Source organism: Bos indicus, chromosome 15 (assembly GCF_029378745.1).
Source record: "Bos indicus isolate NIAB-ARS_2022 breed Sahiwal x Tharparkar chromosome 15, NIAB-ARS_B.indTharparkar_mat_pri_1.0, whole genome shotgun sequence".
Classification (NCBI taxonomy): domain Eukaryota; kingdom Metazoa; phylum Chordata; class Mammalia; order Artiodactyla; family Bovidae; genus Bos; species Bos indicus.
In genome coordinates this window covers 80,240,791-80,254,212 of record NC_091774.1, presented here as the reverse complement: position 1 = coordinate 80,254,212, position 13,422 = coordinate 80,240,791, and the positions used below count along the sequence as shown (strand labels likewise).

The 13,422-nt window shown below is 38.0% G+C and overlaps 1 protein-coding gene across 1 annotated transcript; it reads right to left on the bottom strand.

Moving 5' to 3' along the window:
- Nucleotides 1-954, bottom strand: LOC109569463 (olfactory receptor 8J3-like). The gene has a single exon (XM_070803269.1). The coding sequence runs from the start codon at nt 952-954 to the stop codon at nt 1-3; it is 954 nt and encodes a 317-aa protein (XP_070659370.1).
- Nucleotides 955-13,422: the final 12,468 nt, after the last annotated feature.

The following is a 13,422-nucleotide window of genomic DNA, read 5'->3' as shown; positions in this document are numbered from 1 at the left end:
CTAAAATTGCATCAGCTTAAAAGAACAGCATGAATTTGTCAGAAATCTCTTTAAGGCGGCTTTCACGTCCTTGTTCCTCAGGCTGTAGATCATGGGGTTCAGCATGGGGATTACCAGAGTATAAAACACGGAGGCCACTTTATCAGTATCCATAGAATGGTTAGTTTGAGGCTGCGCATACATGAATATCATTGTGCCGTAGAAGACAGATACCGCCATCATATGTGATGCACAGGTGGAAAAGGCTTTTTTCCTTCCTTCTGATGAACGTATTTTGAGAATGGACAAAACAATGTTGAAATAAGATATGAGAACTATAATTATGGAAAACGCCAGATTCGTAGCTGCAGATATAAACACAAATGTTTCTGGAAAGGAAGTATCAGAGCAGGACAATGCTAGCAGAGGGGCGATATCACAATAAAAATGATTGATGATATTGCAAGAGCAATAAGTCACAGAGAATACAGAAGATGAGGCCACAATAGCTGTGGAAAAGCTATAGAGGTATGTGAGGGAAACTAGCAGAAGACAGATCCGCCGAGATACAACCGCCATGTAGAGCAGGGGGTTACAAATGGCCACATAGCGGTCATAGGCCATCACAGCTAACAGGAGCACCTCAGCTACAATGAAAACCAAGAACCCCCCCAGTTGGGTGGCGCATTCATAGTAGGAGGTAGTGTGTTTCTTTACTAAAAAGCTGATCAGCATTTTAGGGGCAATGACAGTTGAATTGCCAAGATTGATGATAGCCAAGTGCCTGAGGAAGAAATACATGGGGGTCTGAAGCCGAGAGTCCACACTGGTGAGGGTGATGATACTTAGGTTCCCTGTCACGGTCAGTCCATAGATGACCAGGAAGACAAAGAAGAGTGGGATCTGGAGGTCTGGATGTTCTGAGACTCCTGTGAGAATAAATTCAATGACTCGGGTGAAATTTCCATTAGCCATGTAAGAGTGTAGAAAGTCATCTGGGAAAGAAATGAGAGTGATTACAGTTTTTAAAAATTTCCAGGACTGTTGTTATATGGCAAGGGCAATTTCTGGGGTAAGATTTCTTGGAATTATACTTTGAAAATATATCCATTCCCTTGAGTAAGTGAAAGTCACTCAGTTGTGTCTGACTATTTGTGACCCCATGGACCTTACAGTCCATGGAGTTTACCAGGTCAGAATACTGGAGTGGGTAGCTGTTGCTTTCTCCAGGGGATCTTCCCAACCCACAGATCAGACTCAGGTCTCCCTCATTGCTGACAGATTCTTTACCGTTTGAGTCACCAGTGAAGCCCATCAGTTCCCTTACTTCTGCTAAAATCAAGTGTCCTGTTGGTTTATAACTTCCCAGAGGGTGCAGTAGTACAGTCTATCTGCCAATGCAGGACACATGGGTTCAATCCCTGGATCAGGAAAATCACCTGGAGGAGGGAATGGCTACCTACTCCAGTATTCTCGCCTGGAGAATCCCATGGACAGAGGAGCCTGGTGGTCTACAGTCCATGGCGTTGCAAAAAGTCAGACATGAGTGAGTGACTGAGCACACGCAGGCTGGTTATATACTCTTTTTTTTTTTTTTTTTAAACTTTACAATATTGTATTCGTTTTGCCAAATATCGAAATGAATCCGCCACAGGTATACATGTGTTCCCCATCCTGAACCCTCCTCCCTCCTCCCTCCCATTACCATCCCTCTGGGTCATCCCAGTGCACCAGCCCCAAGCATCAAGTATCGTGCATAGAACCTGGACTGGTGACTCGTTTCATACATGATATATACATGTTTCAATGCCATTCTCCCAAATCTTCCCACCCTCTCCCTCTCCCACAGAGTCCATAAGACTGTTCTATACATCAGTGTCTCTTTTGCTGTCTTGTACACAGGGTTATTGTTACCATCTTTCTAAATTCCCAGACAAGCAAAAGCTGAGAGAATTCTGCACCACCAAACCAGCTCTCCAACAAATACTAAAGGATATTCTCTAGACAGGAAACACAAACACGGTGTATAAATTCAAACCCAAAACAATAAAGTAAATGGCAACGAGATCGTACTTATCAGTAATTACCTTAAACGTAAATGAGTTGAATGCCCCAGGCAAAAGACAAAGACTGGCTGAATGGATACAAAAACAAGACCCCTACATATGTTGTCTACAAGAGACCCACCTCAAAACAGGGGACACATACAGACTGAAAGTGAAGGGCTGGAAAAAGGTTTTCCATGCAAATAGGGACCAAAAGAAAGCAGGAGTAGCAATACTCATATCAGATAAAATAGACTTTAAAACAAAGGCTGTGAAAAGAGACAAAGAAGGTCACTACATAATGATCAAAGGATCAATCCAAGAAGAAGATATAACAATTATAAATATATATGCACCCAACACGGGAGCACCGCAGTATGTAAGACAAATGCTAACAAGTATGAAAGGAGAAATTAACAATAACACAATAAGAGTGGGAGACTTTAATACCCCACTCACACCTATGGATAGATCAACTAAACAGAAAATTAACAAGGAAACACAAACTTTAAATGATACAATAGACCAGTTAGACCTAATTGATATCTATAGGACATTTCATCCCAAAACAATGAATTTCACCTTTTTCTCAAGCGCACATGGAACCTTCTCGAGGATAGATCACATCCTGGGCCATAAATCTAGCCTTGGTAAATTCAAAAAAATAGAAATCATTCCAAGCATCTTTTCTGACCACAATGCAGTAAGATTAGATCTCAATTACAGGAGAAAAACTATTAGAAATTCCAACATATGGAGGCTGAACAACACGCTGCTGAATAAATGCCATATATATGCGTTAGTATACTGTATTGGTGTTTTTCTTTCTGGCTTACTTCACTCTGTATAGTAGGTTCCAGTTTGATCCACCTCATTAGAACCGATTCAAATGTATTCTTTTTAATGGCTGAGTAATACTCCATTGTGTATATGTACCACTGCTTTCTTATCCATTAATTTGCTGATGGACATCTAGGTTGCTTCCATGTCCTGGCTATTATAAACAGTGCTGTGATGAACATTGGGGTACACGTGTCTCTTTCCCTTCTGGTTTCCTCAGTGTGTATGCCCAGCAGTGGGATTGCTGGATCATAAGGCAGTTCTATTTCCAGATTCTTAAGGAATCTTCACACTGTTCTCCATAGTGGCTGTACTACTTTGCATTCCCACCAACAGTGTAATAGGGTTCCCTTTTCTCCACACCCTCTCCAGCATTTATTGCTTGTAGACTTTTGGATCACAGCCATTCTGACTGGCATGAAATGGTACCTCATAGTGGTTTTGATTTGCATTGCTCTGATAATGAGTGATGTTGAGCATCTTTTCATGTGTTTGTTAGCCATCTGTATGTCTTCTTTCGAGAAATGTCTATTTAGTTCTTTGGCCCATTTTTTGATTGGGTTATTTATTTTTCTGGAGTTGAGCTGTAGGAGTTGCTTGTATATTTTTGAGATTAGTTGTTCGTCAGTTGCTTCATTTGTTATTATTTTCTCCCATTCTGAAGGCTGCATTTTCACCTTGCTAATAGTTTCCTTTGTTGTGCAGAAGCTTTTAAGTTTAATTAGGTACCATTTGTTTATTTTTGCTTTTATTTCCCATATTCTGGGAGATGGGTCATAGAGGATCCTGCTGTGATGTATGTCAGAGAGTGTTTTGCCTATGTTCTCCTCTAAGGAGTTTTATAGTTTCTGGTCTTACGTTTAGTTCTTTAATCCATTTTGAGTTTATTTTTGTGTATGGTGTTAGAAAGTGTTCTAGTTTCATTCTTTTACAAGTGGTTGACCAGTTTTCCCAGCACTACTTGTTAAAGAGATTGTCTTTAATCCATTGTATATTCTTGCCTCCTTTGTCAAAGATAAGGTGTCCATATGTGCGTGGATTTATCTCTGGGCTTTCTATTTTGTTCCATTGATCTATATTTCTGTCTTTGTGCCAGTACCATACTGTCTTGATGACTGTGGCTTTGTAGTGGAGCCTGAAGTCAGGTAGGTTGATCCCTCCAGTTCCATTCTTCTTTCTCAAGATAGCTTTGGCTATTCGAGGTTTTTTGTATTTCCATACAAATTGTGAAATTATGTGTTCTAGCTCTGTGAAGAATACCGTTGGTAGCTTGATAGGGATTGCATTGAATTTATAAATTGCTTTGGGTAGTATACTCATTTTCACTATATTGATTCTTCCAATCCACGAACATGGTATATTTCTACATCTATTAGTGTCCTCTTTGATTTCTTTCACCATTGTTTTATAGTTTTCTATATATAGGTCTTTAGTTTCTTTAGGTAGATATATTCCTAAGTATTTTATTCTTGTCGTTGCAATGGTGAATGGAATTGTTTCCTTAATTTCTCTGTTTTCTCATTATTAGTGTATAGGAATGCAAGGGATTTCTGTGTGTTGATTTTGTATCCTGCACCTTTACTATAATCATTGATTAGTTCTAGTAATTTTCTGGTGGAGTCTTTAGGGTTTTCTATGTAGAGGATCATGTCATCTGCAAATAGTGAGAGTTTTACTTCTTCTTTTCCCATTTGGATTCCTTTTATTTCTTTTTCTGCTCTGATTGCTGTGGCCAAAACTTCCAAAACTATGTTGAATAGTAATGGTGAAAGTGGGCACCCTTGTCTTGTTCCTGACTTTAGAGGAAATGCTTTCAATTTTTCACCATTGAGGATAATGTTTGCTGTGAGTTTGTCATATATAGCTTTTATTATGTTGAGGTATGTTCTTCTATTCCTGCTTTCTGGAGAGTTTTTATCCGAAATGGATGTTGAATTTTGTCAAAGGCTTTCTCTGCATCTATTGAGATAATCATTTTTTTTTCAATTTGTTAATGTGGTGTATTACCTTGATTGATTTGTGGATATTGAAGAATACTTGCATCCCTGGGATAAAGCCCACTTGGTCATGGTGTATGATCTTTTTAATGTGTTGTTGGATTCTGATTGCTAGAATTTTGTTAAGGATTTTTGCATCTATGTTCATCAGTGATATTGGCCTGTAGTTTTCTTTTTTTGTGGGATCTTTGTCAGGTTTGGTATTAGGGTGATGGCCTCATAGAATGAGTTTGGAAGTTTACCTTCCTCTGCAATTTTCTGTAAGAGTTTGAGTAGGATAGGTGTTAGCTCTTCTCTAAATTTTTGGTAGAATTCAGCTGTGAAGCTGTCTGGACATGGGCTTTTGTTTGCTGGAAGATTTTTGATTACAGTTTCAATTTCCGTGTTTGTGATGGGTCTGTTAAGATTTTCTATTTCTTCCTGGTCCAGTTTTGGAAAGTTGTACATTTCTAAGAATTTGTCCATTTCTTCTATGTTGTCCATTTTATTGGCATATAATTGTTGATAGTAGTCTCTTATGATTCTTTGTGTTTCTGTGTTATCTGTTGTGATCTCTCCATTTTCATTTATAATTTTATTGATTTGATTTTTCTCCCTTTGTTTCTTGATGAGTCTGGCTAATGGTTTGTCAATTTTATTTTTCCTTTCAAAGAACCAGCTTTTGGCTTTGTTGATTTTTGCTATGGTCTCTTTTGTTTCTTTTGCATTTATTTCTGCTCTAATTTTTAAGATTTCTTTCCTTCTACTAACCCTGGGGTTCTTCATTTCTTCCTTTTCTAGTTGCTTTAGGTGTAGAGTTAGGTTATTTATTTGACTTTTTCCTTGTTTCTTGAGGTATGCCTGTATTGCTATGAACTTTCCCCTTAGGACTGCTTTTACAGTGTCCCACAGGTTTTGGGTTGTTGTGTTTTCATTTTCATTCATTTCTATGGGAATTTTGATTTCTTCTGTGATTTGTTGGTTATTGAGCAGCGTGTTGTTCAGCCTCCATATGTTGGAATTTTTAATAGTTTTTCTTCTGTAATTGAGATCTGCACAATTACTGCATTGTGGTCAAAAATGATGCTTGGAATGATTTCTATTTTTTTGAATTTACCAAGGCTAGATTTATGGCCCTGGATGTGATCTATCCTGGAGAAGGTTCCATGTGCGCTTGAGAAATTGCAAAAGTAAATGTTGAAAAGCAATCACTTAAATCACAGATATTATATTTTTCCTCTAAGTTTCTTTTAAAGCTCCACGTTGTATTTTTTGCCAATTTCCACATTTCTTTGCCATCTTAAGCACCCCCTCTCCTCCTTCTTTAGGTCAAGCTGTCATTAACACTGTCATGGACTACTGTATCCTTCTCTTCTTTAGGCTACCATTCTCTCAGATTTGTTGATAAGTAAGTAGGAGTCATTAAAACTTTCTGATTAATCAAACATGTAATCTGAGATATCTTTAAGAATAATTGAAAAAGCCTTGGTCTCATATTCAATGCATTCCACACTCAGGTCTGTATCACTTTTCTAGTCATATCGTTCCACCAGACATACACTCAACACTAGTCCCTCTGTTTCCCTACTGATATTAAAAGATACCAGTTGAGTAAAGACAAGCAATCTAGAAAATAAACATTTTTTCCCCCTCAGATTTTCTTTTCTCTTTAAGATACTACAGAGGTTCTGACTTCACAAACCAGAAATCTGGTCTGATCCAAGGAGTGGAGTTGAGAAGGAAAGACAGTGCTGGAGATTGCTGAGCCAATTCTATTCCTTCTTTCTAGATGGTGTTGTCTGCTGTTTCTCTGGAGAAGGTAATGTCACCCCACTCCAGTACTCTTGCCTGGAAAATCCCATGGACAGAGGAGCCTGGTGGGCTGCAGTCCATGGGGTCGCTAAGAGTCGGACACGACTGAGCGACTTCACTTTCACTTCTCACTTTCATGCATTGGAGAAGGAAATGGCAACCCACTCCAGTGTTCTTGCCTGGAGAATCCCAGAATGGGGGAGCCTGGTGGGCTACCGTCTATGGGGTCGCACAGAGTCGGACACGACTGAAGCGACTTAGCAGCAGCAGCAGCAGCTGTTTCTCTACTGAGTCCCACTCTGATTTACAGGGGTAACATGGCTTGCTATCTTTTTTTTTTTTTTTAAATAGAAAGAGAAACACATTGGATTAAGCAATGGAATTCAGATTTATAGTATCAGTTTTACCACTTTGAAGTCTTCATTTCTACTAAGAATCATCCTTATGTTTATTAGACATGTCTTCATTTTCAGTGTCAGCTATTACACTCTTCTACATTTCCAGATCCTTGCACCTTGCCCATTTTTAAAAATTTTTATTTTAAACAATGTGGTAAGAATACATAACTTGAAATATGCCCTGTTAAGAGATTTATGGCTGAACAGAACAGTATTGTTAAATACAGACACAATGCCGTGCAGCAGATCTCTAGATCTTATTCACCTCATGTAACTGAAACTTTATACTTGTTGATTAGCAACTGTCTATATGGTCCAGCTTACAACTTCCAGGTATTTATCAAAAGGAATTTCTATCAGGATGTTTAAGAGAAAGTGAAACCCTACCCATTCTGCTCTTTGGGAAATGATATCTCTGGTCATTTTCTAATATCCTGATTAAACATTTTATATACTTTCATTTAGGGCTAACCATTAGAGGACAATCCCACAGGTAGAGGAGCCTGGTGGGCTGCAGTCCATGGGTTCGTAAGAGTCAGACACGACTTAGACATTAAATCACAGAGTACAAAATTATGCAATGGGATGACTGACTTTTCAATCTTCAGACTTGGTGATAGCAGTTAGGAATTATTTGAGGTTCATAGCTTTCTCCATAACTCTTAAAAAAAACTCCATAACTCCATAACATTTTTTTAATTCTATTCATTTGCCAGTCTATTCACTCAGTTTGTAAATATTTGTCTGAAAAGAAACAAACATATGAACAAACATAAGCATAAGCAATCAGTAGGGAAAACAACTAAAACATCTCTCAATTTAAGCATGGGAGTTTATTCACATATATATGGAATAATATAGTAAAATTATTCAGTTCATAAAATGATTCATGAGTAACACATATCTTAAAATATTATTTTTCTAAGATTGCACTGGCTGTTTGTTTTTGTTGTTGTTCAGTCGCTAAGTCATGTTCAACCCCTGGCAACCCCATGGATTGTAGACCACCAAGCTCCTCCATCCATGGGATTTTCCAGGAAATAATACTGGAGAGGGTTGCCATTTCCTTCTCCAGGGGATCTTCCCAGACCAGGGATCAAATCTAAGTCTCCTGCATTGGCAGGGGAATTCTTTACCACTGATCCACCAAAGAAGACCTGTGTTGGGTATATTTATAGAAAAAAAGTCAAATATTACAGGCTGCTACTGCTAAGTCACTTCAGTCGTGTCTGACTCTGTGTGGCCACATAGATGGCATCCCACCAGGCTCCCCTGTCCCTGCGATTCTTCAGGCAAGAATACTGGAGTGGTTTGCCATTTCCTTCTCCAAATGAGCCAGATATTAAAACATAGTTATTATTTACCTGAAATTTAAATTCAACTGAACATCCTGTATTTTATCTGGAAATCTTAACTTTACTAATTTTAACAGATTAATTTGCTGATGATTTTCAGATATTCCTAATTACTTCTTCACTTGCAATATCCAACTACCAATTTTCATTTTCACAAACCAAATGAATATATGACCTCTAGTCAATTCATAGGATTTAATATCCTAAAACTGCCATGCTTTTCCAGGAAAACCAGTTAACAAAAGAGATAATGAAATTTTTGTGATGTAAAGAATAAGCTGTCAGTGACTGAAAGAGTATCCATAGTTAAGAATTAAGTGAAATTACCAAAATCTTGGTGTTAAGCAACATCTACAATTCTTATTTACTCACCTTTAATGAAGAATTCGAATTTCTGCTCTCAAATTACTCTGACTTGTCTTTGGGTAGGGGCAATTTATATGTTCCCTCTCTCCTTGTGATGTTCCCTGAGGAAGTAGTATGAAATTTATTCAGATGATTCTCCCCAAATTATATGAGTTTTTTTTTTTTTAATTGCCTGTGATGTCTTTGAATTACCTAGGATAACCTGCATATTCCCTAGTGAAAAATTGTAAGGAACAGTTTAAGGAAAGGAAGAACACAGTGTAATTTATCTGTACAGTTGCAGGGAGACACTTACTTAAAGACAGCTATTACAGTAACAATGAAAAAGATGGATGTGCTTTCTCACAGTAAAATTACAACTGTTTCAGAAGTTATGATAAAATTGCAAGCAAATCATCATCATTGGATAGGATTTTTTTACTTTATTTTATTTTAACTTTACAATATTGTATTGGTTTTGCCATATATCAAAATGAATCCACTTATAAATGGAAATAGAGATGAAATTATCTCATTGTGAGTTTAATTTTCATTTACTTAATCACTAATGACATTGGACATTTGTCAATGTATTTGCTGGTCATTCATATATATATATACATTTTAAAGTGTCTAAATTTTGTCCATTTTAATCAATCTTTTATTGATTTTTTTGGACTTTTTATAAGTGTGTTAGATGAAATTGCTTTTGGAGATTTTCTATAAGTTTTCTTAATTTATTTCATATTGAGGGAAATTTGCTTTTCAGTGTTTTGTTATTTTCTGCCATATAGCAATGCAAATCAGCCATAATTATACATGTACCACATCCCGCTGAGGTTTCCCTCCCCTCCACCTATTCCACCCCTCTAAGTCATGACAAAGTGCCAGTCTGGGCCCCTGTGTTATATAGCAACTTCTCACCAGCTATCTGTTTTACATGTGGAGGTGTATATACGTCAGTGCTACTTTCTCCATTCATCATGTTCTCCTTTTCCTCCACTGTATCCACAAGTCCATTCTCTATATCTGAGTTTCCATTCCTTTTCTGCAAATAGATTCATCAATACCATTTTTTTTCTAGATTCACTCTCTCTCTCTCTCTATGTGTGTGTGTGTGTGTGTATGTTAATAGGCAACATTTGTTTTTCTCTTTATTACTTACTTCACTCTATATAACAGGTTGCAATTTCATCCACATCCCTAGAATGGAGTTAAATCCATTCTTTTTGAGGCTGAGTAATACCATTTCTGTCCTTTATCGAGCCCATCTTTGCATGAAATGTTCCCTTGGTATCTCTAATTTTCTTGAAGAGATCTCTAGTCTTTCCCATTCTGTTGTTTTCCTCTATTTCTTTGCATTGATCGCTGAAGAAGGCTTTCTTATCTCTTCTTGCTCTTCTTCAGAACTCTGCATTCAGATGCTCATATCTTTCCTTTTCTCCTTTGCTTTTTGCTTCTCTTCTTTTCACAGGTATTTTTAAGGCCTCCCCAGACAGCCATTTTTCTTTTTTGCATTTCTTTTCCATGGGGATGGTCTTGATCCCTGTCTCCTTTACAATGTCATGAACCTCATTCCATAGTTCATCAGGCACTCTATCTATCAGATCTAGGCCCTTAAATCTATTTCTCACTTCCACTGTATAATCATAAGGGATTTGATTTAGGACATACCTGAATGGTCTAGTGGTTTTCCCTACTTTCTTCAATTTAAGTCTGAATTTGGCAATAAGGAGTTCATGATCTGAGTCACAGTCAGCTCCTGGTCTTGTTTTTGTTGACTGTATAGAGCTTCTCCATCTTTGGCTGCAAAGAATATAATCAATCTGATTTCGGTGTTGACCATCTGGTGACTAGAGATCTCTTTAAGAAAATTAGAGATACCAAGGGAACATTTCAGGCAAAGATGGGCTCGATAAAGGACAGAAATGGTATGGACCTAACAGAAGCAGAAGATATTAAGAAGTGATGGGAAGAATACACAGAAGAACTGTACAAAAAAGTTCTTCATGACCCAGATAATCACGATGGTGTGATCACTGACATAGAGCCAGACATCCTGGAACGTGAAGTCAAGTGGGCCTTAGAAAGCATCACTATGAACAAAGCTAGTGGAGGTGATGGAATTCCAGTTGAGCTCTTTCAAATCCTGAAAGATGAGGCTGTGAAAGTGCTACATTCAATATGCCAGCAAATTTGGAAAACTCAGCAGTGGCCACAGGACTGAAAAAGGTCAGTTTTCATTCCAATCCCAAAGAAAGGCAATGCCAAAGAATGCTCAAACTACCACACAATTGTACTCATCTCACATGCTAGTAAAGTAATGCTCAAAATTCTTCAAGCCAGGCTTCAGCAATATGTGAACCGTGAACTTCCTGATGTTCAAGCTGGTTTTAGAAAAGGCAGAGGAACCAGAGATCAAATTGCCAACATCCGCTGGATCATGGAAAAAGTAAGAGAGTTCCAGAAAAACATCTATTTCTGCTGTATTGACTATACCAAAGCCTTTGAGTGTGTGGATCACAATAAACTGGAAAATTCTGAAAGAGATGGGAATATCAGACCATCTGATCTGCCTCTTGAGAAATTTGTATTCAGGTCAGGAAGCAACAGTTAGAACTGGACATGGAACAACAGACTGGTTCCAAATAGGAAAAGGAATACGTCAGGGCTGTATATTGTCACCCTGCTTATTTAACTTATATGCAGAGTACATCATGAGAAACGCTGGACTGGAAGAAGCACAAGCTGGAATCAAGATTGCCCGGAGAAATATCAATAACGCAGATATGCAGATGACACCACCCTTATGGCAGAAAGTGAAGAGGAACTCAACAGCCTCTTGATGAAAGTGAAAGAGGAGAGTGAAAAAGTTGGCTTAAAGCTCAACATTCAGAAAACGAAGATCATGGCATCTGGTCCCATCACTTCATGGGAAATAGATGGGGAAACAGTGGAAACAGTGTCAGACTTTATTATTCTGGGCTCCAAAATCACTGCAGATGGTGATTGCAGCCACGAAATTAAAAGACACTTACTCCTTGGAAGGAAAGTTATGACCAACCTAGATAGCATATTCAAAAGCAGAGACATTACTTTGCCAACAAAGGTCCGTCTAGTCAAGGCTATGGTTTTTCCTGTGGTCATGTATGGATGTGAGAGTTGGACTGTGAAGAAGGCTGAGTGCTGAAGAATTGATGCTTTTGAACTGTGGTTGGAGAAGACTCTTGAGAGTCCCTTGGACTGCAAGGAGATCCAACCAGTCCATTCTGAAGGAGATCAGCCCTTGGATTTCTTTGGAAGGAATGATGGTAAAGCTGAAACTCCAGTACTTTGGCCACCTCATGCGAAGAGTTGACTCATTGGAAAAGACTCTGATGCTGGGAGGGATTGGGGGCAGGAGGAGAAGGGGACGACAGAGGATGAGATGGCTGGATAGCATCACTGACTCAATGGACGTGAGTCTGGTGAACTCCGGGAGTTGGTGATGGACAGGGAGGCCTTGTGTACTGCGATTCCTGGGGTTAAAAAGAATCGGACACGACTGAGTGACTGAACTGAACTGAATATTCCCTTGTATATTTGTATGACATTTTTTTATCCATTCTTCTGTCAGTGGACATCTCAGTTGCTTCAACATTGTAGCTATTGTACATAATGCCACTATGAACATTGGGGCACATGTGTCTTTTCCAATTGTTTTTCTCAGGGTATATGCCCAGTAGTGGGATCACTGGGTCATATGGTAGTTTTATGCCTAGTGTTTTTAAGGAGTCTCCATACTGTTCTCCATGGCGGCTGTATAAATTTACATTCCCACCAACAGTGCAATAGGATTCCCTTTTCTCCCACATTCTCTCCAGCATTTATTGTTTGTAGATTTATTAATGATGACCATTGTGACCTGTGTGAGGTGATACCTCATTGTGGTTTTGATTTACGTTTCTCTAGCAATAAACAATGCTAAGCATTCTTTTTTTCCATGTGTTTATTTGTAATCTGTATGTCTTCTTTGAAGAACTGTCTACTTAGGTCTTCTGCCCATTTTTGGGGGGTTGGTACAAAAACAGAAATATAGACAAATGGGATAAGATAGAAAGTCCAGAGATAAACCTGCACACCTATGGACATCTCATTTTTGACAAAGAAAGCAATGATATACAATGGAGAAAAGATAGTTTCTTCAATATGTGGTGCTGGGAAAATTGGACAAGTATGTGTAAAAGAATGAAATTAGAACAGTTCCTACCACCATACACAAAGATAAACTCAAAGTGAATTAAAAAACTAAACTAAACTAAATATAAGACCAGAAGCTATAACATTCTGAAAGAAAATATAGACAGAACACTCTTTGATATAAGTTACAGCAAGGTCCTCTTTGACCCACCTACTAGAGTATTGGAAATAAAAACAAAAATATACAAATGGAACCTATTTAAACTTAAAAGTTTTGCACAGCAAAGAAAACAATAAACAAGATTAAAAGACAATCCTCAGAATGGGACAAAATAGTTCCAAATGAAACAACTGACAAAGTATTAATCTCCAAAATATATAAGCAGCTGGTATAGCTCAATATTAAGAAGACAAACAACCTAATCAAGAAAATAAGCAGAAGATCTAAATAGAGATTTGTCCAAAGAAGACATCCAGATGGCCAATAAACACA

Coding starts and splice junctions, on each gene's coding strand:
- LOC109569463 (XM_070803269.1), bottom strand. CDS start 954: ATGGCTAATGGAAATTTCACCCGAGTCATTGAATTTATTCTCACAGGA.